At 40.0% G+C, this 27,859-nt stretch overlaps 1 protein-coding gene across 1 annotated transcript in view; it reads left to right on the forward strand.

Annotated features, from left to right (window-relative positions):
• Window positions 1-27,859, forward strand: part of LOC126252433 (platelet binding protein GspB-like) — a 105,621-nt gene that overhangs the window by 30,642 nt on the left and 47,120 nt on the right. The window contains exon 3 of the mRNA XM_049953325.1: window positions 8,674-8,944. Coding sequence (XP_049809282.1) covers window positions 8,674-8,944 — 271 coding nt within the window. The remainder of the gene's footprint in view (window positions 1-8,673; window positions 8,945-27,859) is intronic.

The raw sequence follows: 27,859 nt of genomic DNA on the forward strand, positions 1-27,859 counted from the left end.
CACTTGCCGTTTGTGGGGGTCACTTGCCGTTTGTGGGGGTCACTTGCCGTTTGTGGGGGTCACTTGCCGTTTGTGGGGGTCACTTGCCGTTTGTGGGGGTCACTTGCCGTTTGTGGGGGTCACTTGCCGTTTGTGGGGGTCACTTGCCGTTTGTGGGGGTCACTTGCCGTTTGTGGGGGTCACTTGCCGTTTGTGGGGGTCACTTGCCGTTTGTGGGGGTCACTTGCCGTTTGTGGGGGTCACTTGCCGTTTGTGGGGGTCACTTGCCGTTTGTGGGGGTCACTTGCCGTTTGTGGGGGTCACTTGCCGTTTGTGGGGGTCACTTGCCGTTTGTGGGGGTCACTTGCCGTTTGTGGGGGTCACTTGCCGTTTGTGGGGGTCACTTGCCGTTTGTGGGGGTCACTTGCCGTTTGTGGGGGTCACTTGCCGTTTGTGGGGGTCACTTGCCGTTTGTGGGGGTCACTTGCCGTTTGTGGGGGTCACTTGCCGTTTGTGGGGGTCACTTGCCGTTTGTGGGGGTCACGAGGGTTGTCAGCCAAGCTTTACTTTTTATCCATTGCAGTAGTATGTCGAAGGCAATTTAAGTTCTGGACCTCCGTTTCTCTTTGGCATATTTTATAGAGCTTTCTCCACAACCCTGTTTCCTCTTCTTTCAATTGGGATTGAGGTGTAGCTGTTTTTAAGTCTTCGTCTTTGTGTTCTACAGTTTTGATGGGGGCATGTATATCCTAGTTGTTTCTGTGCCCTAAAAAAATACATGTATAGTTTCTGTTCCTCTTTATACTTCATAAACTAGTACTTCAGGAATTTCAGTTGTAGGAATTTCGAATGTTTTGTGCGCTAAGGTGTATAAACTGATGTGCATAAGCCAATAGGAGCTCACTAACTGGAAATGGCCAAACTGTTGAGACTTGGTGTTTGAATTTAAAAGGTTGACAATCAAAATTGTTCCTGAATACTGTATATCAGAAATACATGCAAAACGGCAAGACGACATTACATGGCACAAGAAAAGGTAGGCCACTTGGTCACGTGTTGGCACGGTATGGAACACTTAGCATGGACTGTTCTGTTGCAATTGGTGCCACAACCTAGTGTATCATAATTGAATGGTGAAACTAAATGTTGCAAATAGTGGGCAGCACAGATTATGGGTTACATCAACATTTCCTCTCTCGCGTTCCCCTCTCTGTAACAGCCTAACATATTCCCTTCACTATGCTACCACCAGTGATGTAAACGGCTTGCCGTTAGTGCCACTTAAAATTTGTTCAGTAATATCAAATATCAATAGCAAGAAAATGGTACAGTCAAGCGATATATCAAGTAAAAAAAAGTTAATCAAGCTAAGCCTTAATAGGAAGAAATGTAAAATTGGGGAATTTTAGCATTGATGATACAGGTTTTCACTGCAGCTTCCAATTTGTGGTATAGAATTGCAGAACATAAAATCGAAGTTCCACTGTGTTTTTTGAAATACCCATACCTGGTAACCCATGAACCTCGGACATTACCGTTGGTGGAGAGTCTTACATGCTTCAGCAATACAGATAGCCATACCATCGGTGCAACCATAATGGAGGGGGTATCTGTAGAGAGTCCAGACAAATGTGGTTCCTGAAGAGGTGCAGCAGTCTTTTCAGTAGTTGCAGGGGCAACAGTCTGCTTGATTGACTGATCTGTCCTTGTAACATCTGAAATGGCCTCGCTGTGCTGATGCTGCAAATGGCTGAAAGAAATGGGAAACTACAGCTGTAACTTTTCAAAAGGGTATACAGCTCTGTGTGGTTAAATGATGGCATCCTTATGTAAAATATTCTGGAGGCAAAATAGTCCGTATCAGTGTGTGGAATGTTGGATCCCGTAATCAGGCTGGTTATAGAAAATTTTAAAGGGAAATACACTCCTGGAAATTGAAATAAGAACACCGTGAATTCATTGTCCCAGGAAGGGGAAACTTTATTGACACATTCCTGGGGTCAGATACATCACATGATCACACTGACAGAACCACAGGCACATAGACACAGGCAACAGAGCATGCACAATGTCGGCACTAGTACAGTGTATATGCACCTTTCGCAGCAATGCAGGCTGCTATTCTCCCACGGAGACGATCGTAGAGATGCTGGATGTAGTCCTGTGGAACGGCTTGCCATGCCATTTCCACCTGGCACCTCAGTTGGACCAGCGTTCGTGCTGGACGTGCAGACCGCGTGAGACGCTTCATCCAGTCCCAAACATGCTCAATGGGGGACAGATCCGGAGATCTTGCTGGCCAGGGTAGTTGACTTACACCTTCTAGAGCACGTTGGGTGGCACGGGATACATGCGGACGTGCATTGTCCTGTTGGAACAGCAAGTTCCCTTGCCGGTCTAGGAATGGTAGAACGATGGGTTCGATGACGGTTTGGATGTACCGTGCACTATTCAGTGTCCCCTCGACGATCACCAGTGGTGTACGGCCAGTGTAGGAGATCGCTCCCCACACCATGATGCCGGGTGTTGGCCCTGTGTGCCTCGGTCGTATGCAGTCCTGATTGTGGCGCTCACCTGCACGGCGCCGAACACGCATACGACCATCATTGGCACCAAGGCAGAAGCGACTCTCATCACTGAAGACGACACGTCTCCATTTGTCCCTCCATTCACGCCTGTCGCGACACCACTGGAGGCGGGCTGCACGATGTTGGGGCGTGAGCGGAAGACGGCCTGACAGTGTGCGGGACCGTAGCCCAGCTTCATGGAGACGGTTGCGAATGGTCCTCGCCGATACCCCAGGAGCAACAGTGTCCCTAATTTGCTGGGAAGTGGCGGTGCGGTCCCCTACGGCACTGCGTAGGATCCTACGGTCTTGGCGTGCATCCGTGCGTCGCTGCGGTCCGGTCCCAGGTCGACGGGCACGTGCACCTTCCGCCGACCACTGGCGACAACATCGATGTACTGTGGAGACCTCACGCCCCACGTGTTGAGCAATTCGGCGGTACGTCCACCCGGCCTCCCGCATGCCCACTATACGCCCTCGCTCAAAGTCCGTCAACTGCACATACGGTTCACGTCCACGCTGTCACAGCATGCTACCAGTGTTAAAGACTGCGATGGAGCTCCGTATGCCACGGCAAACTGGCTGACACTGACGGCGGCGGTGCACAAATGCTGCGCAGCTAGCGCCATTCGACGGCCAACACCGCGGTTCCTGGTGTGTCCGCTGTGCCGTGCGTGTGATCATTGCTTGTACAGCCCTCTCGCAGTGTCCGGAGCAAGTATGGTGGGTCTGACACACCGGTGTCAATGTGTTCTTTTTTCCATTTCCAGGAGTGTAGATAGGTTAAAGTTTCATATAGTGGGAGAGAGTAAAGTTCAATGGCAGGAAGAGCAGGACTCAGGTAAGGTGAATACAGAGTTAAAAATACAAAATCAAATAAGGCTAATGCAGGAGTGGGCTTAATGATAACTAAAAAATACGAAGGTGGAAGGCTACAGTGAACAACATAGTGATGCAATGTGTTCAGTTGCGCACCTACCACTGTAGTAAAAGTTCATATGCCAACTATTTGTGCAGATGAGAGATTAAAGAAATACATAAGTTAAGAGATTATTCAGATAGTCATGGGTGACTGGAATTAGATAGAAGGGGAAGGGAAGAGAAGGAAAATAATAGGTGAATGTGGACTGGGGTAAAGAATTCGGAGGAAGCTGCCTGTTTGAATTCTGCACAGAGCATCATTTAATCATAGCTAAAACTTGGTTTCAGCATCATGAAAGGAGAGTGTATACATGGAAGAGGCCTGGAGATAATGGAAGGTTTCAGATTATATAATGGTAAGACAGATTTAGGAACCAGATTTGAAATTTTAAGACATCTCCAGGGGCAGAGGTGGACTCTGACCACAACTCATTAGTCATGAAAAACTGTAGAAACTGCAAAAATACAGGAATTTAAGATGACAGGATCTGGATAGACTGAAAGAGCCAGTGCTTATAGATGGGTTTCAGGGAGCATAAGGGAATGATACATGGTATAATACCTGTTGTTGTGGTCTTCAGTCCAGAGATTTGTTTGAGCAGCTCTCCGTGCTACTCTATCCTGTGCAAGCCTCTTCTTCTTCAAGTAACTATGCAGATTCTGAAGGATGTGGGTTGCAGTAGTGTATTCACCCCCTAGGTCTCCCTCTACAATGTTTACCCTTCATGCTTCTCTCCATTATTAAAATGGTGATCCCTTGATGTCTCTGAACGTGTCCTTCCAGCCAATCCCTTCTCCGTCTAGTCTTTAGCATTCTTTTGTGGCACCACATTTCAAAGCCTTCTATTCTTGTCTAAACAATTCATCGTTCATGTTTCACTTTCATACATGGCTTCATGCAATACAAATACTTTCAGAAAGGACTTTGACACTTGAATCTATACTCAATGTTAACAAATTTCTCTTCTTCAGAAACGCTTTCTTTGTCTTAGCCAGTCTAAATTTTATATCCTCCCTACTTCGACCATCATCAGTTATTTTGCTACCCAAATAGCAAAACTCATTTACTACTTTCAGTGTTTCATTTCATAATATAATTCCCTCAGCATCACCTGATTTAATTAAATTACATTCCATAATCTTCATTTTGCTTTCGTTGATGTTCATCTTAAATCTTTAAGACACTGTCTGTTCCGTTAAAGTGCTCTTCCAGATTGCTGTGTTCGGCAATAGCTGATTTACTTGGCTGCTGTAATCGTATGTGCCATTTATGCTCAGTACATCAGTGCCCCACAGTCGTGGTAGTTTGACCAATATATGCCATGCCACAGCTACAAGGAATGTGATATACACCTGCCTTACTTAGCATAAACAGCACACACGATTACAGCAGCCAGGAAGATCTGCTGTTGCCGAAAAATGCTTGGATACTGGCCACCCCATGCTATGTAACATGGAGATATTGGCAGGCACGTCCAGCTGTTGGGATAGTGTTACTAAGAAGGCAGTTGAGATTAAATTAGCGAGCAACCTTGCAAACAGGGATGGAGGTTTTTGTTTACACTTTCTCTGGAATCCTGCTCTCGCCCTGCGAAAACAGAGGGATAGTCAATGTTAACTCACCTGCTCGTTCGTAGTATCACTATCTATCTGTCTCTGGCCATCTTTGGCCACTGTTCAGCGTGTGCTATCTTTCCTGCATCAGTCTAAGAACCAAGGTTTTTAATTTGCCTGTACATTGCCCAGTCCAAAGCAGTTTGCCGTGAAAATGGCAGGGTGTACTCATGCCAAAATATCGGCAGTCACTGAAAATATTACCTGGCTGAATACCTGTAAGTTGTTCGAAAATTGTATACGCCAGGAGAAACTCGGGTCTTAATTCAGTGTCCGATGCATGATTGTCAGTAACACTGTCTGGTTTCATCATGTGCTTGAAATTTTTGTGACAAGGAAGTTGCCCCCTGTGCACTACTAGCATGGGGGCTGCTCCTTCTCAGCCTGTCGTAGTTGCCTTTTCTGCCAGCAATGGTCCCTTACCCTTCGAGCATCCCTCTTCCTACAAGGCAGATACCCTTTGTACAAATTCCACTGTACCCGTAACACAGCTGGCCAGCCGAGAACCCCCAATATCCTGTGCATGAGTTGAGATCTCGAAACTCCATTCCATATTACACTGCTCCTAGAGGTGGGTGGGCTACTGCCAGGCTTTGTTTCTGTAACATAAGAAATCCATCAATGGAAAAGTTTGCTCCTACATTACATGATTTTTTAAATCTATCACTAGACTGCTAAATGACAGAGCTGAACTGGAACACTATTTTATTATTGTATGGTTGTCAGCAAACACACACACACACAGACAGACAGACAGACAGACAGACAGACAGACAGACAGAGAGAGAGAGAGAGAGAGAGAGAGAGAGAGAGAGAGAGAGAGAGTTGAAATTAGATAGATGTACAAAATACTTCGAAATTAATTCCCTGGTGGTGAACTCCTTGACATCTGCTGTAGTATGTATAGATCTACTATCCAACAGCGAAATTGGAGAATTTGTACTGACCTGTATTAGTCCTGGTTGACACCAATTTTTATATTTCACTATTGGATAGTAGATGTATCCTAATACAGCTGATGGCAGGGAGTTTGCAATTAGTGAATTTCAGAATAATTTATTCTCCTCAAATGCAGGCATTTCCTCATTGTTTACGGTAGCAGAAATTTGTATTGCTGCAAATACAGAACAAAATCAGTGTGTTCAAAAATGGAAGGTTGATAAAATTGTACACAAAAATGTAAAGCTTACCTGCACCAACATCTACCCAGTTAAGAAACATACAACATAGTTGTTACAGCCAGTATGGACTAAAATCTGAAGCATAATTTTCATGAACAATGTTTGTTTCACTGAAATATAGCTTCAACACTTCAGAGGTATCACCTTCCTCCAGCTTCCAGTTGTCATATCACAAATGTTTCACTGATGCAGCTCCAGTGATCTTATCACTATCCACCATCTGTACCTCACTTTTTCTGGCATTTGCTCCAAGTGGTGTCACTTTCAATATCTAGATCACTTCTTCTGTCTTTTATACTAATTAACACTTTCATCAGTTCATTGCAAATAGCAAAAATTCGTTCCAGTGTAAGACTACGCGAAATATGTGGAAGATCGTGGAGGTAAGTCAGTACAGATTCTGACTTTCGTAAACCCTTGTCGCCAGTTTTGTTAAGGCCTTGCCACCACTGCTGTGGGGGCTGAGTTGCCACCGTTACAGTAGGCAGAGTTTGAGTTCATGAGGCAGGGTGTAGTACACTAAGACAATCTCTCCGTGCCACTATTATACAGCAATCCTCCAGGGTCAAGTAACAGGATAGGAGACTGAAGGTTCTACTACACTGCAACAAATTAGTAAGTCTCACAGATGAGTTAAAGGTTTACTTATCCTTGTGACTTGCCGAATAAGTAAGGCTGCAACACTGCTTGTAATATAACACAAAAAAATATCCTCAACAGCTAAGTGCAAATAATTGTGGGTAGACTTCATAGTACATAGCAGATGCAATTGACAACTACTGTCTGTTTACTTGTAAGAGTTCACTAAATGACGTTTCCTGTCTGTCACCCCTGGACAATGGTCTGTAACAAAGTGTGGAGAGCTGCTCTTCTATCATCTGAGTAGGTTTTTGTCTGTTGTCATCCAATCATTGGCAGATTGTACTCAAATGGCAATTGGCAAAGGCAAAGTTGATATCTTCATCCTCAGCAATGCTGTGCTGTTGGTGGAACTCGTGCAAGTGGCAAGTCTCCATGGAACTGGCACCAGCTCGTATCTTTGCAGCTGTGGCACTTTTGCCATGGCTGTGTCTTGTTTGGACGACACAGAACTGATTAATTGGTGGTGTTAGTCAACAGATAGCACAGCAGTTCTGTTTTACCTGAAGGGATACAACCAGTATGGAGGCTCACAGTGTGAAAATTTCTACTTGCATTCCCCCCTTAAGGGGCTGAGCTGTGGCATGTATAACCTGACATATCATAAAGACACGGCTTGGGTTATTCACCCACCTTCCTGGATGAAGTTGAGCCCAATTACCATAAGTTTAAGGTATAGTAAATCACTTAAATTTGAAATTAGTATTTAATAAAAAGGTTGTTCATAATCAATTGTCTCAGCAGTACTTCAACTAGGATGTGACAATGCAAATCAGGCAAAAAGAACGAGTCAGAAAGTGATTATGAAAGTAGTACTTAGCTTTGTTTCTTGCTGATAAGTTGTGTAAGTTCTGTGCACTTGAGGGATATCCTTAGAGCAAAGTTTGGTGAACCAACTCTGACTAAATATCTGCTCAGTAATTGTTCTTAGCTAGGCTTTTCAGAAGTATGTACAAGGGAGCAGAATCAAATATGTAAGCAGTGGCAATTGGGAAGACTTCTGTGAATTTCCACGCATTTTGTGCCAAATTGTTTGTTTAGCTAGCATACTGAACCACGGCATGGATCTTCGAACATGGGCTACAAAGATATTAGGTAGAAATCACCACCCAAAAGGTCTTTTATTTTATTTGGAGAGTTCATAAGGTGGTAATGGTGACATGCATGCTCCGTGCAGAGTAGCAGATGGCAGCCATCTTTGAGACTAACATGTGTAATTAGTATAGCCACCAGGATTTGAGTTTGAATACCTTGTCTGTCTGCATTTCCATTAGCTGTTACGTGGAAGTCTGGCCTCCACCAGCTGCTGTGGCAGGGTCAGTGTCCCACTAGCAACACTTGATGGTCTGTGCAATATTGTGCAATACTAAGGAAAACTTCAGAAAATTGAGTACAGAATTGTTAAAATATGATAAATATATTCTTCAATCTTGCCTCAATTTTGGGATAATCAGAACTGGAAAGGAGATTTTACATCTAAAAAAACTATTTTTCATGGGTTACATCTAAAAAACTTTTTGATAACTTTGGAAACATTTTGAGAGACAATAATGTAATTTCTAATTCAACATAATTGCATAGATTTTATGCTTTTTACTTCCAAAAACTGGAAGGACTGCAGGAATTCAATTTCAAATAAGCATCCTGTACACTTGTAGGTAAATATGTTCAGTAATTTACAGGTAGAAAAGATACGCAATAAATATTTTCCTTACTGAATTCACATAATGAGTTATGTACACATTTTTTGAAATGAAATATTATATTTGACAGAATGCAGTAACTCAACAAGCTCCACAACAGATGCAGCCTTTGCCCCAGCGCTTACCACAGCAGCGAGGTGGCTGGGGAAATAGAACAGGTGCAAGACGTAGCAGAGCCCGTGGAGGTGGATTGGGAAATGCTGGTGGTGGTATGGGTCGTCAGCAAGTGGGAACACCAACTGCCAAGGGAAAAACACTGAAATTTGATAGTGAATATGATTTTGAACAAGCAAATACAGAATTTGAAGAATTAAGGAGCCAGCTTGCGAAGACAAAGATAGGTGAGATCAGCAACATTACTTTTTCTCAGAAATATAAAATACACAGCACTAGATTTTGGCTAGTTGATGTTAATTATGCTGTTTTCCCAATGAAAACATTCACTTATCCTTGTTAAGGCTGTGGCCACTTGATCACAAACTACCTGTTGGCTTCTGTCCTGGGTTTTTCAGGTGACATTTGTTTGATTTTTCTGATCTTTCACCAGCACGAGTGGCTAGCATTGTCATAATTTTACCCTCCATTGCTGGTGGTGGACTGGAGACAAGCTGATAGCCCCAGATTGTGTCTGGCACACCAATATCCAAGGGCTTTCCTGGATGTTGGTGTGCTAGGTGCATGCAGTTTGCGGCTGCAAGCTTGGCTCAAGTCCACCATCGGCAGTGGAGGGTGAAGCTTTCACAATACCAGCCACTTGTGCTGGCAAAATGTCAGAACAGTCAAACGAATGTCAGCTGAAAACCCTGAGACAGAAGCCAACACACAGTTAAAGTTACTCAATCATTTTTTAGTCCGTATTGTTAAATACTGCTGGAATTTGCTTCAGTAGATGTCTTTCCTCTTTGAATCAGTTGTTTTGTAATTTTGAAGCCTGGCCTATGTTTTGGCAGTGCAAATACTTGTTTTGTGTCTTGAGATATTTCAATTTATTAATATCCTAAGTTACAGCTGTGCTTAAACATTCATTAATTATTTTCTGTTTGTGTTGGTGAGCTAATGGTTTCTAACATTAAAGGGCTGAAGTATGATGTTGCTGAAATCATTCATGTGTAGGAATGTGGTTACAAATAAGCTCATTCAATAATGTATGCTCTCACACTCTGCCAGTGAGTATTAGCACATACACAAATGATTTTAAAAAATGCATTGCAGACACGTCTGTAATAATGAAAAGATTGTGTTAAAAGACTATGGAAGGGATTTTTAAAAGTGACAAAACTATAAAGTTCTAAAATAAGAGCATAGGGTGTTAGTTCAAAATAAAATCACTTAACTATGTAAGGTCATCCTTGCCCCGATGTAGTCACTGAACTGAAGGTCGTTGCCAAAGGAGTAGAAAGAGGCCTAGAAATACCTCAAAAACACATGTCACTACTAGACACTAATGTTGTCAGAATCATAAAATAGATAAGATTCGTTACGGATCAAGAGAAAACACAAATTGTGTGGAATTGTGTGGAATTACGTGCATAAACTCCATGAAAACGGTTCTCCATGTCACCCTAACAAGGAACACCAACAAGAAAACGAAGAAATAATTATTTCTAGCTGTGGACATTAAGGGTGCACATGGCCATAGCATAGGTGCAGCATGAATCAGATATGTGATACTTGAACTGTTTGAACCAGAAAAGAAAACTAGCAGCAGAAAGGGGATGGAACCAGTAGGAGAGAAGAGAACATGCACATCTAAAAACAGGGGAGAGGATTAACTGGATGGATAAAAATTGGCTGCTTCTGGCAGAAGGGTTGAAGGGGAAGGAACAGGAGTCAGGGTTGCCGCAAGTTCCCCAAGTGAAATTCTGATATTTCCCTGATTCCCAGACAAGTTATAGCATTTTTCGCTGCGATCTCAAGTGTTAGTTTAGATGTAAGTCGACAGTATGTCTTCGCAGCTGTGGTACAAGGAACAATAGTGCAAATGAGGAAATGTCAAAAAGACTTGCAAGCAGAGGGCATTCCTTGATGTGAGCAAAAATCTTAAGTGCTAACATCAGTATACTTTGTAATGAACTGTTTTTAGATGAAGAAAGCAAACCAAATGGTATGTCTTTCATTAAGACCTCTGTTTTATTTCAATAAAACAACACACATATGGTGACAAAAATACACGTTTTCCTGGAGACGCGAGACGGATTTAAAATGCCTTCACTAATTTCAGAAATGACCTCAGAAAAAATAGATATCTTGAAAGAAGTGTGTAAAGCGGGGAAGAATTGTGTGAACACTGTAGGTAACCCACTAATAAAATTTTGGTTCTCCTACATTGTCAGTTATTATCCACTGTGTTATATCTATTATTTTATCGGTACTGTTTTTTCTTTAGAGAAATATGAGTACTTAGCGTACAAACTGCCCGTGACTGACACAATTCTTTTTATTGTCCATACTTCCCACTTGAAGTGCCAGAATGTAATAAAACAGATAAAATGTCTTCAAAACGCCACACTATACAATGTACTTGCAGTGAGACAGTTTAAATCCCTGAAATTCATTGCCCATAGCCCGGTCTGCTGAGGAGCACCGCAGTCCTGGGTCCATGGATAAACCATGAAAATCAGCTGTGTTATGCCCCCTACACACACGCACGCACGGCCTGCAGGCACATCAGTGAGACTACATATGACAGGCAGGGGCTGCACATTAAAGGGAACTGAATGGCTTCAGATCGGCATGCCTGATTCATTAGATACTTGCAGAAACAGCCTCTGGTTTTGGCCGATTGTGGCAATCTCCTCGTGTGGCCAACTGTTCACGAGCCACAAACAGAATGTTGATGAATTGAGACCATGGTGATCAATCCATGCAACAGACAATGTGTTAAAATACTATGATGATCAATAATGAGGATAGGTAGCAACTCGTAGTTAAGATTGCTGAGCTCACAGACAGGGATGTAGAAAAGGGAATAGCCTTCCCACAACTAAATTTTCAGCCATATTGTTAGTCAGAAAATGAGCACACGTACATTCACACGATCACTCAAGACACAACTCATCCACATGACTGCCTTCTACAGCCACTCTGTCTACAATCTGAGACTCAGACCCAAATAAACCATTCCTCATGCCTCCCTGCCTCTCGTAAGCAGCTGCTAGGCTAGTGGCAAGAAGTGGTGGCAGCAATGACTGCAAGCTGATGGGAGTGGTAGGAAGGGGAGAAGCAGTAGAAATGAGGGAATAGGGAAATGGTGCATGTACTCGGCTGCACCCAGCCAGCGATGATGCATGACAGCTCAGGAAACAAAGCATTTCATGTGCTGAGACAAAAATGAGATTTTTCCAGTGTTTTTTTTTTTTTTCTTCAAATTTCCCTGATATTTCTCTAATGTGTTTGAAATTCACAGATTTCCAGTACCTGTGGCAACCCTTGGGGTGAAGGATAAGAACTGGTGAGGTTTTGCAATGTGGAGCATTCAAGAGTCACCCAGAAGTCTGGATCAGGGGAGACTTGGTGGACAGGATGAGAAGGAAAGACAGATTGTTTAGGGGCTGCACTGGATGAGATTCAATAAACCTGAGAGCTTAAATGTAAAAAATAGGGAAATATACAAGTCATTGTGCACTAGTCCATAAGAATAGAAAGCTAAGTGCATTGTGGGTCAGAAAATACAGTTTAAAAAAATGAAAATGGGGTTAGAAAAGGAATATAGTAAAACTTCACTTTTACAATATCCAGGGGACTTGAAAAAATGGCGTAAACTGTGGAAAAGTGTAAAATTTGGGAATTGACTTTCTAAGTTCTACTGGTTATGTGTAGGGCCCCTTTCCACTTCCATAGTTCCATATGATGCATGCAGATAAAAGGCAACAGAACACTCGTTAGGGAATGTTTATTTAATAAAGTTTATCTGAATTTTGTGCTATGTTTAGCAGGTGACATGACATTCACTGACATTTCAGCACAAAATTGCACTAAAAATAATGCAAACCAAGCAGCTGCCATGTCGATTTAACTGTTTGCCAATTGCATAACTTCAGCTTTGCAGTTTTAGTATTTATATTTGATGCCTACAAAAAGTGCAGGCCATATTTGTACTGCATTAAAAATATCTCTAAACTGCATCATTTTCAGTGTAACTTTGCTTCGAAAATGGCTTCACCAGATCTACACTGTGCTGGTCGCTTACCTAGCTGTCCTTGATTTTGTAAACATAGGTCCATGAAATATTATAAAGTGCATTAAATATGGCACTAATCTACAGATCAATCTGTCGCTGCAGCCTTTATTTCACACTCATTGGCTTGGTCAGCTCGCAGCCAAATTGTCACTTCGAAATAAATATAGATGTTAGGGTTAAGATAGAGATTGGTCTGCATTCACAGCCAAAATTACAGGGAAGGGTACCATTTTACACTTCAGAATTTCAAGTACACATTTACAAAACATTAATAAGCCATTATTATTTATCATACTTATTTTTAATTTGAATGGTCTATAAATGTGACATGAACAAATGAGTACAGTAGTTACTGCCTTTTAGCAAAAAATACAAAATTGTGGATTGTTTCAATTTTTTTCTGATGAATTTTTTCAATTTGGTTTTAAGTTCGTAAACACAGTGGAAAACTTTATCAACATCTGCAGATGAAATATATTTTTTGTTTTCATTGCTGCATTAACAACCGCAAATGGGGGAACCTCATTGTCCTCATCTCACTATTACTGTCACGTCCTGCACTTTCAGCATTTTCTTGTGTCAGTCACATCATCAACAGAAACAATTTCCACTGTGACAACATTGTCGACAATGTGTACAAAGTTGTCAACCAGATGCTGCAACTTTTCCCATGATGAAGCAAGCAGTTTTTACCGTTGTCACTAACTCTCAGGTCTGGTGCGTCACACGAATTTCATTCGTTGGCTTCCATGAACCCCTCTTTTCAGAAGCAGTTGAAGATGGTGGCAACCATATCTTCTAATCACCTTTCTATAGTGTGTTTTGAAGGCATGGATAATACCCGAATCGAAAGGCTGTAATTTGCTTCTGCATTTTGGTGGCAGAAACTGTAATTGCACATCAGAACACTCAAATTTCTGGGATACTCGGGGCAACAATCCACTAAAAGAGAAATTTTCTGTTGTGACTGCCCATTCTTGCATAAAGGCAATATAATTGATTCATGAATAATTCAGACGTCATCCATGCTTTTTTGTTGACACTTTAGTTCATTGGTAGTGTTTCTATATTTTTAAACACTGGTGTTTTAGCTTTGCTGATCACGAAAGGTTTAATTTTTTCAGAACCATCCACATTCATGCCTAACATTCCTGTCAGGTGAACTTCACTGTGTTTACCTCCATGGCAGTTTTCACCTTTGAGGGCAAGTGTTATTTGTGGCAATATGCTGCAAAAGAGACCAGTTTCGTCAGTGTTAAGGATATCTTTTGGCTTATATTAGTTTCAAAGGTTTCTGTAACCTGCCACTCTGCCATTCAGTAACAGATTTTATGTCAACACTGTTTTCTTTGCCACTCAGTTTTATACTCCACATTGTACTGCTTCTTACATCTATCAATCGACCCATTAGATGCGGTAAAGTCCTTGGTCACAAGTACTTAAATGACTTTCACAGCCTTTTCACGCAACATCATATAGTTTATTGGAATGTTCAACACTTGTGCTGCCTGACACTGGTTCTTTGTAATTTCTTCTAGCTCTGCGTACTTCAAATAGCTGGCATATTGTACTTTTTTTTAATTGGCCCACTGTTGCTGGCACTTTTCAAAAATAGTCTGTTTCTCACAATAGTGTTGAATGTAGATACGGGTATTTCTATAAGCTGTGCTAATGCAACATGTGTTCCACGTTGAGCTTCAACTCTTTGCAGAATTTTTACCTTTCCTTCCATAGAAAGGGTTTTCCTGTCTCTCTTTGCAATACTGGCTTTTTCAATCTTAAAACTGCAACAGAAAACAAAAACAAGAAAAAATACTGACACTGCCATCACTTAACACAAGGCTTTGAACGCGCTATACGATACACACTCTCTGCATGGCAGTTGTTGATAGTAGCTGTCTCGATTGAAATTGACTCACGTCAGTTGTAAGAACAGGCTTGTCAGCATTGCGAACATGTCAACCTTACCTCACAAACGACACTATTTACAGTGTATGCACGAACCATAAAGGAAACTACTGTATATTAGCAAGTTAAAAGTACTGTGAAATGCATGTCCTCTGCATATGATAATTACCAAAGGGCAAAGTTAACGCCAAAACCATGTGGCTACAATAAAGGAAGGATACTACTTATTGTAGCACACAATACTGAAAGATAATTGGTATCAACTTGAAACAAATGAACGTTCCTCAGAAGTTGCATGTTCTTTAAACTTCTATCAAAACAGTTACTCCCATCCACCACCACACTGACTAGTGGTTGGCAGCAGCAGGATACAAATTGTGATTTGTTCAGACTTCAACCGATTCAGATCTGCTGAGTAGAGCACCTTGATGTCAAGAAAGTTAACCATGTAACATATGTAAACACTATGGGAAGGCCAACGCAGTGCCTGCGTCAGTTTGTCAATCGGCCATTTTTTCCTCCACAAAAATTGTTCTATAAAATGTAAATTGTGAGAAAATTACTGATACGTTAATGTAGAATCAGGTGCAAATTAACATTGTGAATATAGAAAATTTAATGGGAATGATAAGAATTGTAAAAGACAGGAAAAACGTTAATTCTGGAAATGCAAATGTGGGGTTATACTATAGTGACTGAGAAGAAATGTTGACAGTGTAGAAGTTTATTACATTAAGGCCAGGTGGGTACAAGAAACAAGGACGTTAAACTGCCAGTTCTTGCCTGCAAATCCCGAAACATTGGTGTCTGGGGGAAGAATATAGATGGCACATGTGGTTAAACAGAGGCTAGTATGTCCACAGTGTAGGGCATACTCTGCAACAGGATATTGTGTGTTGCCAGAATGGGCATAGGCAGAAGAATACTGATTAGAACTGTGCCGGAGCTATACTCAAAAGTGGGACCTTAGCCTTTTGCAGAAAAGTGTTCTATTGACTGAGCTACCAAATTATGACTCACGATCAGTGGTTAAATTCTGCCAGTATCTCATTTTCTGCTTGGTGGAAGGGAAGCCGTGAGCACAGATTACGATCCGTGCTTGAGTAGCTGTCACTAGGTTCCAGTACTGGTCAAGCAAACAGTTTTAATCTGCCAGGAAGTTAAACATCAATTTGCACTCAACTGCAAAGTGACAATTGATTCTGTTGACAGGATATTAGACTTCACACGGAAGAGATGTTACTAACCATTTGGTTAGTGAGGTTAGAAATAATGGGCAAATTTTGTGGAAAATTACATTTTACACAATCATAATGTAACTTCAAAGGAAGAGCAGCAGAAAGCAACACCATTGAATTTGGAAATGTTTCGCTCTTTGCTAGAAGATAGATAGATTTGCATAAATCATTTGAAGATTTAAACATACTAACTTCATGCTAGTGAATGTTACTTTGTCTACAAATTGTATCTCCTTCTGCTGAGGTTTTAAGCCAGAATTATTAATTAAAAGGAGCCAGAGGAAAGATGTCAGCACTAGAGGATTTGGGTGGGGATTTGTCATTGTGCAAACAATAAGTGAAGCAAATAAAAATAAAGATTATATTTTTAGATAAAGAAACCTGCTCTCCGAAAGTCATGTCCCTAGTTCCTCAGTTTCAGGTGGCAGGAAGTGACAGCCACATTGTGTGTCACTCCATCTTAAAGTTGATAGTATCTAGAATAGTGGTTCCCAATATGGGGATAATTACCTCTTGAGGGGTAAAAAGTAAACGATTTCATTTCACTGACAACTAATTTTTTTTAGGTTGTTACTATTACAATTTTGTAAGGTCCCTCACAGCTCACCCACTGCACACATGTTGTGCTTTGTGTTGTTCATAGCTGATAATAAAAGTAAGACATTTGTGTACCAAATTCTAAATACCTTTAAAAAATGTCTTCAACAAATTGTAGCTACGACTTCTAGTAGTTCAGAAATTGCTTCATTATTTGCCTAGAGACAAATGAACGAATTGACAGCACACACAACAGTAATTACATAAGGGCAACTTAATGCTTTGTGTCTAGCCAATAATAATAATAATAATAATAATAATAATAATAATAATAATAAGAAAAAGAATAGGCCTCCGGTATGTTCTGCCAGTCGTAAAAGGCGACGAAAAGAACAAACCACTAATAGGGCTAACCCCCCTTTTAGTGTGATTAGTTGGTTCAGGACAGAACTAAAGAAGCCTCGGACAAGCGCCGTCATGGTCGGGGACGACGCTTGAACCCTATGCCCGCCCACAATGGTAACGACACTGCTAGCCAACTGGAAAATGATTTAAATCCAAATAGAGGTGTTTTGCAGGATATGCTTCCTGCAACCACCCTAGAAGGAAAACAAAGACAGAGGATGAGATGGTCAGATGAAGTTAATCGACACCTCATGTTCTGTTATTACCAAGCAACAAACCTAGGAACCAACACAACTGGATACAGATCACAAGTATACACAACATTTATTACCAGATACCCAGAATTAAAATTTTTAACAGAACAACGACTAGCTGATCAGATCCGTGTAATAATCAAAAATAACAGGATACCCCAGTCAGAATTAGAAAATATCAAACAAGAAGTACACCAAATACTGGAACAAAATAATGTGCAATTAGAAGAAGAAGAAAATACAGTATTGGACTCAAACATCCCAGAGCAAACAAACAAAGAACAACACGCACCAATTAAACAATCAGAGGAAAACGAAATCTTAAGACAGCCACCAGAACAAGCACAAATAGAACACGAAGTGACACAGATGTTAGATATAGAAGAAAAATTTCAGCTAACATATATAGAATACAAAGACACAAATGCAGACATTAGACCATTCTTGCATAGACCACCAAATAACCCACAAGTCGAAACAACAATAAAAACTATCAACACAATCATACATAACAAAATAAATGAAAACACAACTATGGAAGAGTTAAAACTACTGGTTTATGTAGGAGCACTCACTACACTAAATATACACACTAGGCAGAGATCAGAACCAACCAACACACAGAAGAAACCCACAAAACCAGCATGGCAACACAGGCTACAGATCAAAATAGAAAAACTGAGAAAAGACATCGGACAGCTAACACAATTTATAAGAAATGAAATCTCGGGAAAAAAAACAAAGGTTAGGTAAAATCTCACAACAAGAAGCGACAGAGCAATTAGACGAAAAGAAGCAGAAATTACAAGCATTTGCCAAACGACTCAGAAGATACAAAAAAAGTGAAAATAGAAGGAAACAAAACCAAACATTCAACACAAACCAAAAGAAATTTTACCAGACAATAGATAACACACACATTAAAATAAACAATCCACCAAACATAACAGACATGGAACACTTCTGGAGCGGCATATGGTCTAACCCGGTACAACATAACAGGCATGCACGGTGGATACAAGCAGAAACAGACACATACAAGATGATACCACAAATGCCTGAAGTGAAAATTTTGCAACATGAAGTCACCCAAGCAATTAATTCTACTCACAATTGGAAAGCCCCTGGAAAAGATAAAATAGCAAATTTCTGGTTAAAGAAGTTCACCTCAACACACACATGTAACTAAATTATTTAACAGTTACATTGCAGACCCATACACATTCCCTGATACACTTGCACATGGAATAACTTATCTGAAACCTAAAGATCAAGCAGACATAGTGAACCCAGCTAAATATCGCCCCATAACATGCCTACCAACAATATACAAAATATTAACTTCAGTCATTAAACAGAAATTAATGACACGTACAACACAGAACAAAATTATAAATGAAGAACAAAAAGGCTGTTGCAAAGGAGCACGAGGATGTAAAGAGCAACTGATAATAGATGCAGAGGTGACATATCAAGCTAAAACTAAACAAAGGTCGCTACACTACGCATACATTGATTACCAAAAAGCTTTTGATAGTGTACCCCACTCATGGTTACTACAAATATTGGAAATATACAAAGTAGATCCTAAATTGATACAGTTCCTAAACATAGTAATGAAAAATTGGAAAACCACACTTAATATCCAAACAAATTCAAATAATATCACATCACAGCCAATACAGATTAAGCGTGGAATATACCAAGGAGATTCATTAAGTCCTTTCTGGTTCTGCCTTGCTCTGAACCCACTATCCAACATGCTAAATAATACAAATTATGGATACAATATTACTGGAACATACCCACACAAAATCACACATTTGCTATACATGGATGATCTAAAACTACTGGCAGCAACAAATAAACAACTCAACCAATTACTAAAGATAACAGAAGTATTCAGCAATGATATAAGTATGGCTTTTAGAACAGACAAATGTAAGAAAAATAGCATAGTCAAGGGAAAACACACTAAACAAGAAGATTACGTATTGGATAACCACAGCGACTGCATAGAAGCGATGGAAAAAACAGATGCCTATAAATATCTAGGATACAGACAAAAAATAGGAATAGATAATACAAATATTAAAGAAGAACTAAAAGAAAAATATAGACAGACTAACAAAAATACTGAAAACAGAATTGACAGCAAGAAACAAGACAAAAGCTATAAATACTTATGCCATACCAATATTGACCTACTCATTTGGAGTAGTGAAATGGAGCAACACAGACCTAGAAGCACTCAATACACTTACACGATCACAATGCCACAAATATAGAATACATCACATACATTCAGCAACAGAAAGATTCACATTAAGCAGAAAGGAAGGAGGAAGGGGATTTATCGACATACAAAACCTACATTATGGACAGGTAGACAATTTAAGAAAATTCTTTCTAGAACGAGCAGAAACTAGCAAAATACACAAGGCAATCACTCATATAAATACATCGGCTACACCACTGCAATTTCATAACCACTTCTACAACCCTTTAGATCACATAACATCAACAGATACGAAGAAAGTAAATTGGAAAAAGAAAACACTACATGGCAAGCACCCGTATCATCTAACACAGCCACACATCGATCAAGATGCACCCAACACATGGCTAAGAAAAGGCAGTATATACAGTGAGACGGAAGGATTCAAGATTGCAATACAGGATCAAACAATAAACACCAGGTATTACAGCAAGCATATTATTAAAGATCCCAATACCACAACAGATAAATGCAGACTTTGCAAACAACAAATAGAAACAGTAGATCACATCACAAGCAGATGTACAATACTAGCAAATACAGAATACCCCAGAAGACATGACAATGTCGCAAAAATAATACATCAACAGCTTGCCTTACAACATTAACTTATAAAATAACACGTTCCTACATACAAGTATGCACCACAAAATGTACTGGAGAATGATGAATACAAATTATACTGGAACAGAACAGAACCAACATAACAAACCTGACATCATACTCACCAATAAAAAGAAGAAATTAACACAACTAATCGAAATATCCATACCCAATACAACAAATGTACAAAAGAAAACAGGAGAAAAAATTGAAAAATACATCCAACTGGCTGAGGAAGTCAAGGACATGTGGCATCAGGATAAAGTTGACATCATACCAATTATACTATCAACTACAGGAGTCATACCACACAATATCCACCAGTACATCAATGCAATAGAGCTACATCCAAACGTATATATAAAACTACAGAAATCAGTAATTATTGATACATGTTCAATTACCCGAAAGTTCCTAAATGCAATATAACATACACCGTACAGTTAAAAGGAAGTGACGCTTGATCAAGGTCCGCGTCACTCCATTTTTAACCGGACTTAACGTCTGAGAAAGTGAAGGAAATAATAATAATAATAATAATAATAATAATAATAATAATAATACTGTTTACAGCCTGAAGTAGTCAAATTTCAGCTGGTTCAGAAGTAAGGAGTTCAGCAATCACATTATTTACAAACAGTAAGTGCAGTGCACACGTCTGAATGTTTGATTTCAAATTGAGTTGCAGTGTGCAGGTCAAGCAAGTGCTGCCGTGGAGAGGAGCAATGCATATTAACCACTGTGCATATGCAAATTAAACTTCACATTCTGGTCATACTTAAATGGATGTCTTAATACAGATTTCGAAATTAGAATGCTGAAAATTAGTTTGCCTCACTCTTGCTTCACTATGGGGAAATGGACATGCCAGGAGACATGGAAAGAGTCTTACTTGGTACCTGTTCTATAATAGAAAAAAATCTTCTAAAATTACAAAAAGATTCCATCATATGGAGCAAATAAATCTGAAGTATAAGTGTAATGAACTTGATCACTGTTAAAGTATCCATTGCTGCGTAACCTGAGATGGCTAAGGACGTGAAAAGTTGAGGTATAACAGTGAATATTACTCCAGGCAAGTCAGACTGTGGTCATAAATGCTTTCTGTCTAACACCCCAGTCACATGAGCAGCTGAGAGAGAGAGAGAGAGAGAGAGAGAGAGAGAGAGAGAGGGGGGGGGGGGGGGGGGGGACAGTAAGATGCACAAACTTCATCCTGCAATATAAGAAAAGATAAACTGAATAGATGCAGGTGCTGTCAACTTAGCTGTGGAAGGAAATGTCCTTGTGGAAGCAGTTAAGATATATAGATGCAGCACAAAACCCGACTTAAGTTATGACACACATCATCACACTGCAAAGCAGGGCCAAAATTTGAGAACTGTGGATTATTTAGATGACCATCCTTGCAAACAACTGCTGTTATGCAAATTGCTTGGAAGAGAGTCCTCCACATTCACAAATTTGCATAGTATTTAAAAAGGAGAAGAAATTAGTGATCATTTGTCAAATTCAGAATTAATGAAAGTCAAAGTGCTGCCATCCAGTAGACTGGACGAACTTCATGAAAGTCACAATTGTCAACACACGTACCCCAGTTCTTAAAATCATCTCCACCATCTGGTGTAAACAATGGATATGAATGGTCAAAAAATAATGCAAAAAAGATCTGTCACCCTTGAGCAAAGAGGGCAAGGTGTCAATAGAGGAAGGTCACATCTGTCTTCTTAGTCCTGCACCAAAACAGGTCCACAGCCAAAGACTGTGAAACACTTAAGACTGGCATTATATTTTAGGATTATATCTTCTTCTTACCCTGACTTAAAACCTATTTATGGCAAAAATAGAGCAAGAGGTGAGAATTTTGAGTTTCACATTACTCAAATCACACCTTCAGTGATTTGGCAATTGCTTACAAAATATGGAAGATAGAAACAGTTGCCCTGCCTTTCATTTGATGAGATTTTAACGCCTGCAGTCACATGGGGCAGTGAGATAATCGGTAGAGGGCAATTAAGAGATGGCAATATCAAATTTTGAGCTGTGTACTGTACTCAGGAGTCTCATATTACAGCACTGCCTCTGGCTCCTAGTATGTAATAAACCTGTCAACCTGTGGCCATAACTATGCACATATTATCCACTGAAGTGTTCAAAGACAATTTTTTGTGATGGTTGCAACTACCAGGTTATTGTATTGGTCTCAAATTGATAAGTGTATGCTGTTATGAAGAACTGCTTTGGAAATTTTGACTGCTGAAGTGCAGATAACAAATACAGAGAAGAGAATTGATAAAGTAATAAGATGCAGGAGAAACAATCATCTAGTCTGTGAACAGTACACTAGCCGCCTCTTCAGGCCCTGCAAGACAAACATCCCCCACGATAGATCAGATAAAATTGTAGGACAATGAAGAGCATTGACATGGGTGTCATTACTTCAATAACTGAAAGAATCTTGGTATATTTTTGTGTGGAAACACACACCCTAACTTCCTAAGACTAAATGCCTGGAGCTTGTACGTGCATACCATGCAAAAATGTCTGTGATAAATGCTCTCCTGACTTTGCTTAGTGCCAATTCTTTAGTGGGATTTAATATCCTGTCTTCCTGCTCAAAACACTAGAAACTTGACTCCTTTTAGTGTGGGAACTAAATAACATTTTTGACTAGTATAGAGGGATAGCTACAGGACAAGCAACACACATTTAAGTCCTTCATTATAATGATAAACTGCTGGATTACACCTGGCAGTTCCCAGAATTTCTCACTTAACAAATCTACTGATATTCATACTACTAGCAACAGAAAATGGCAGGGGTTCAGAAGTAAACAGTAGAGAAACACTAATTCATATTCGGATTTACACACATAGCAAGGAGGCCAGATGACAATGGTGGTGGAGTATTTGTCATAAACAAGGTATACAGGTGTTTGAAAATGAATATATGGGCTTCGTTTGGTAGTGTTTATTATACTCAACTTTTAAAATTATAAATAACATGTCAAATGAAAGAGCAACTCAGATTTGTTTGTATACCCAGGTGTAAAGGGAAGTTCATGGAATGACGAAGAGCGACTGAAGAATGTGTTGAACGAGTGAGAATCTTTCACACGTAGCTCCAAGAAATCAGTTTGTCCTTATCGTTTGCAGTTCTTACAAGCTCTAAAATCTGCATACTACAGTTTACCTGCCAACTTCGCAAATAAAATTTTGTTGCATGGGATGAAGATTTTCGTGGATCGTGTAGTCTTCAGTGGTCAATAGAAGTTTCACATAAATGGAAATGTGAAGTGTGTGTGTGTGTGTGTGTGTGTGTGTGTGTGTGTGTGTGTGTGTGTGTGTGTGTGTGTGTGTCAGCAAATCCTCACAAAATGGTGCAGTGGCAATGAGACTGCTCTTGACTTTTTCGGTGAAGCAACTGTAACAGGTGTTTCTCATCTTGATGCTCTAGAACTATGACTCTTTCCCCAACTGGAAGAAACTCAAATGCAGAATTTTGTCAGCAAAATGGTGTGCCATCTCACTGGCATAACTCAGCACGCAACTGATTGAAAGATGTACCCGACCGCTGGGTTGGCCGCAAGGCGCTGGATGACAGCTCGTTTTATATTACCTTAATGTTCACACATGATCTGACCCAATGTGATTTTTTTTTTGCCTTTCGGGGTTCATAAGGGATGATGATTATTTATCTGCTACCAAATGATCTGACATCAGAAACAGCATTGTTGGGACAAGTACTATATACAGGGTTCAGGATTTTAGAAAAACTCGCCTATTGACTCGATGTCGACGATGGTGCTCACATTGAACACTTTTAAGAAAAACTATTTTAGTTGCTCTTCCACTTGATGTATTGTTTATAATTGTAAGTTAAATGCAATAAATGCTACTAAGCCTTAAAACCTGTATATTTATTTTGAAACACCTTGTATTGTGATGTCATAATGGAATCTGAATGTGAAATAGTGAATGTAAGCCTCAAATGTGGGTCAAACATGGTAATTCAATGCCGCTACACACTACCTGCATCAGCAGCTGTAGTGGCAGAGCTCTTCAGACTGAATTTAGAGAATGGGAAATTTCGTGTTGATGCTATTGTAATAGTAAGACTCCAATTTGCTAACTATGAAGAGCGTCCAGAAATGCCTGTTAGAAACTTCAGGACTTAGAGTGGGGTGATTACGTACTATTTTGAATAGGAACCCATGTCTAGAAACACTGTTTCTGTTCTATGACTGTTAAAATTCAGATGAGTAACATGTCCATGTCTGCCGAGAGAAAAGTCTGAGTCTCTTGCCATGTTATGCAATGGGGTAGACAGGATGTTGGGTGCTTCATCAGATGGTCTTCAGATATCACTTAATGCCTGCCTTGATGCTGGATGGTTGTGTGATTGGGCCACAGCTCCTTCCACACTACCTAACTGGTACTGCATACTTGATCTTCGTACAAAACATATTGGACCAATTCTAGGAAACTGGGTCATTGAATGTCTGTCAGGAAACGTGGTTTCAGTATGGTGGTGCACCACTTCAACTTCTCACGTGTGGTTAGGAGACACATCAACAGACAATGTGGGGAAAGATGGATAGGCCGAGGTGGTCCAACTGTGTAACTGCCAGATTAAACTCCAATGGACTACTTTCTCGGGTGGTGTAAGCAAAGTTCAATTACAGACTCCTGTAGGGACAGAGGAAGATATGCTCACAAGAGTACTGGCTGCTCCACTAGAAACTAAAGGCCCACCACACCATGTGGGTTGGAGATTGTGTACCAGAACATGCTTTGTAGGTACAGTATTTGTAATGATGTTGGTGGTCATCACATCAAGCTGCTGTTGTAAAGCATCAATACTGTTCTGTATGCACAGTATATGTTAACATGTAAAACCTGTTATTACAAAAAAAAGATTGAGTGGCAAATGAATGCTTCATGTTTCCTTTACAGTTTTTACCTAATAATTGTACTGCATCATGCCTTATTCAATTCCCCAAGCCAAAGTGGAGTTAAACATCTGAATTGAAAACTTTGTTTCTGGACATGGATTTCTATTCAAAATATTATGCACTTACTCCCCTTACAAGTCCTATAAATTTATAATGGGAATTTCTGAACACCCTGTATAATGTCAAGTGTTAAAAGTTGCACCAGGGATGGATATTCAGGAGAAACTAGTCTCAAATATGAAGCAGGTAGTGATGTTACTCAAGAGGGCAATATCTTTGACCACGTAGCAAGTAATAAATACAAATGTAACAAATTGGTTAACATAGAAGAGGGCATAAGTTACATTTAGAGCACCAGTGAAGAGAATCTACAAGGAATGTTAAGAAAAAGCTTTCATTAGCAAAAATGACAGGGAAGAAACTGCATTGTATCTGATTAATTAGCATGTTAACAACGAGGAAGCAGATGTGGACTGAGAGAGAATTCAGTGAATTTGAAAATGAGATGTTGCTGAACAATGCAACTAAAATTCTAAGAAATTCTGGCAATTTGTAAAGTCAGCGATTGGATAGAAGTCTTCCATTCAGTCGCTCAGTGACCATGCTGGCAATGAAATGAAAGATGACAGAGGAAGCTGAAATACTGAATTTGGTCTTCGAAAATTGTTCCACTGTGGAAGACACTGATATGGTTAAAGTTTACAATCATAGCACAAATTCTAACCTGGCAGAGGTTGTGCCTTGTCGTTGCAAATACAATACCTATTAACATGGCTGAACAGTGTAAAGGCATGTGGACTTGTTTCGTTAAGTGTGACACTAAGCTGACAATAGAAACGAACTTTCTCCCATTTCAGAAGCAGTTAATCATAGATGGGTGGAGCAGTGATGGTAGGAGAAAAGGTAGTAGTGAAAGTAAAAATGTGAGAGCATGTCGTGAATTGGGCTTTGATGGGTGAGTCAGTTCAGTGTTCGCCTGCAAAGGTGAAGACAGCAACTTTAGGTCCGTCTGGGACACAGTTCTAAACTGCCAGGGAGTTTTATTTTGAATATACTGTATTTAGTGTTTGTCATAATGAAAATAGTGTTTCACAAAAGAATTTGTGATTCTTTGCCTAATACAGTGTTACTTAGCAGGTCATGGTGAAACTGTTGTCACTTCGTAACATTTCCACATTGTTTCTTAAAAAGAAGCATCTGCTATTTTCCTGTTACTGCTTGGGATTGTTTACTCCTTCAGCTAATTTAAAAGTTTCTTCTTCTCTGCCAGCTTCTACACTTGCATTGGTGTTGTTGTTGAACAGTGACTGAAATCATAATGCATCCAGTTGCTAAGCACAACATTATCATATTTTAACTTTATTTTCAACTATTTTTTTAAAGTTCAAACCAGGGTGTATACGACTCGGGACAACTGGGAGATCAGAGAAAAACTTGGGAATTTTTTTCGTCTGGGAGGAAACTGGGAAAAACCTGGGGATTTTTTAGAATTCTGGGAATTTTTCATTGTTCCAGTTTTCTGTTACATTTGTGTAATTTTGACTGGTGAGAACCGATATTCCAACAGAGGATATTACTGTATCCCGCTACTGCAGAATAATACTTCAACAATAAAACATAAACGAGAGAGAAAACCGAAAATAACTTAAATTGCAAAGGAAATGCGCCATATACAACAGTGACACACAGTGCTCCTGCAAACATCTAACAGCAAAATGTGTCAAAGGATTTAGGAAGACTATGCAGTGCTACATACCAACAAATTGCCTCCGATGAGTGTGAAGTCACAACTGTTTGTTAGATTGATTTTAGCAGTTATGAGTGGGCTCATGTGCATGCGCAATTCTCACACTTCTGGCTACAGGAATGTGGCTGTTGGCTGTGCAAGCAGCAGCTAGATGCTGTCGGGAAAAGGGGTCACCAGATTCATATTATTGAGGAAGAGAAACTTGTTTCACAAAGCGCCTACCATCTAGTGCCCATTCGTCTGTTATTCATGTTATTTTGAAACGCATCCCTGTCGGTTTTTGAAAATTTTGAACACGTTTTAAGTTGGTTTCTGAATGAATCATTAGATGATTTTTATATTCGTGCATAGTGTACATGATATCTGTCAGGAGAATCCTCGTCGCACCTAGAAATAAACTTTCCGCAGACGAAAGGGAACAGGCCTATATGAGCTGAGCAGAGTAATGCCGAATGGACGAGTGCCAATCGCTGTCTATGTGGTTGATTGGGTTTGAGAATGATCAGCATTGTTATAATTACTAGTGAAATCCATACATTCAGACTGCCAGAATGGAAATAAACGACTAATGGGAATAACAGGTGAGAAAGATAACATTTTCTTCTAGGTGTATCCAAGAAAACGAAATTTTGACAGAAAATTTTTGGCCAGATCGCTACACTAGTAAGGACCAGTTGAGCAGTCCCCAGCTAGCAGTCGCTTAAGTTCCACTATAGAAGTAACGCGGAAAACATGTTGTGCGAACATGTAATAACGCCTAACCGGACAATAATTGCGGGATGACTGGACCTGTGATTCTGGTAGTGTTAGTGAAGTCAATCGACGAACAAATTTTGACAATGGCAGGAATAGCTACAGAATTGGTGATGACAAGATCGTTCGTTAGAACGAGGAAGAAGAAGAAATGGAGACGACATGCAAATTATGGAAGAATAAAAAGATTCCAAATTTATATAAAAATTTTGTATACTGCTTTTCGAGCTCATGCTTGAGAAACTGGTGCGTATGAATGAAATGTGAAACTATTTTCTGACATAAAGCTTTTTGCTTGTAGTTGGCCTAATAGGCATTCTATATTGGTGCTTCGTGAATTATATTCTGTCGTGTTACAAAAATGAACATTTGTGCCAAAACAGTCTCGTTTGACGTGTG

This window comes from Schistocerca nitens, chromosome 4 (genome assembly GCF_023898315.1).
Source record: "Schistocerca nitens isolate TAMUIC-IGC-003100 chromosome 4, iqSchNite1.1, whole genome shotgun sequence".
NCBI lineage: Eukaryota > Metazoa > Arthropoda > Insecta > Orthoptera > Acrididae > Schistocerca > Schistocerca nitens.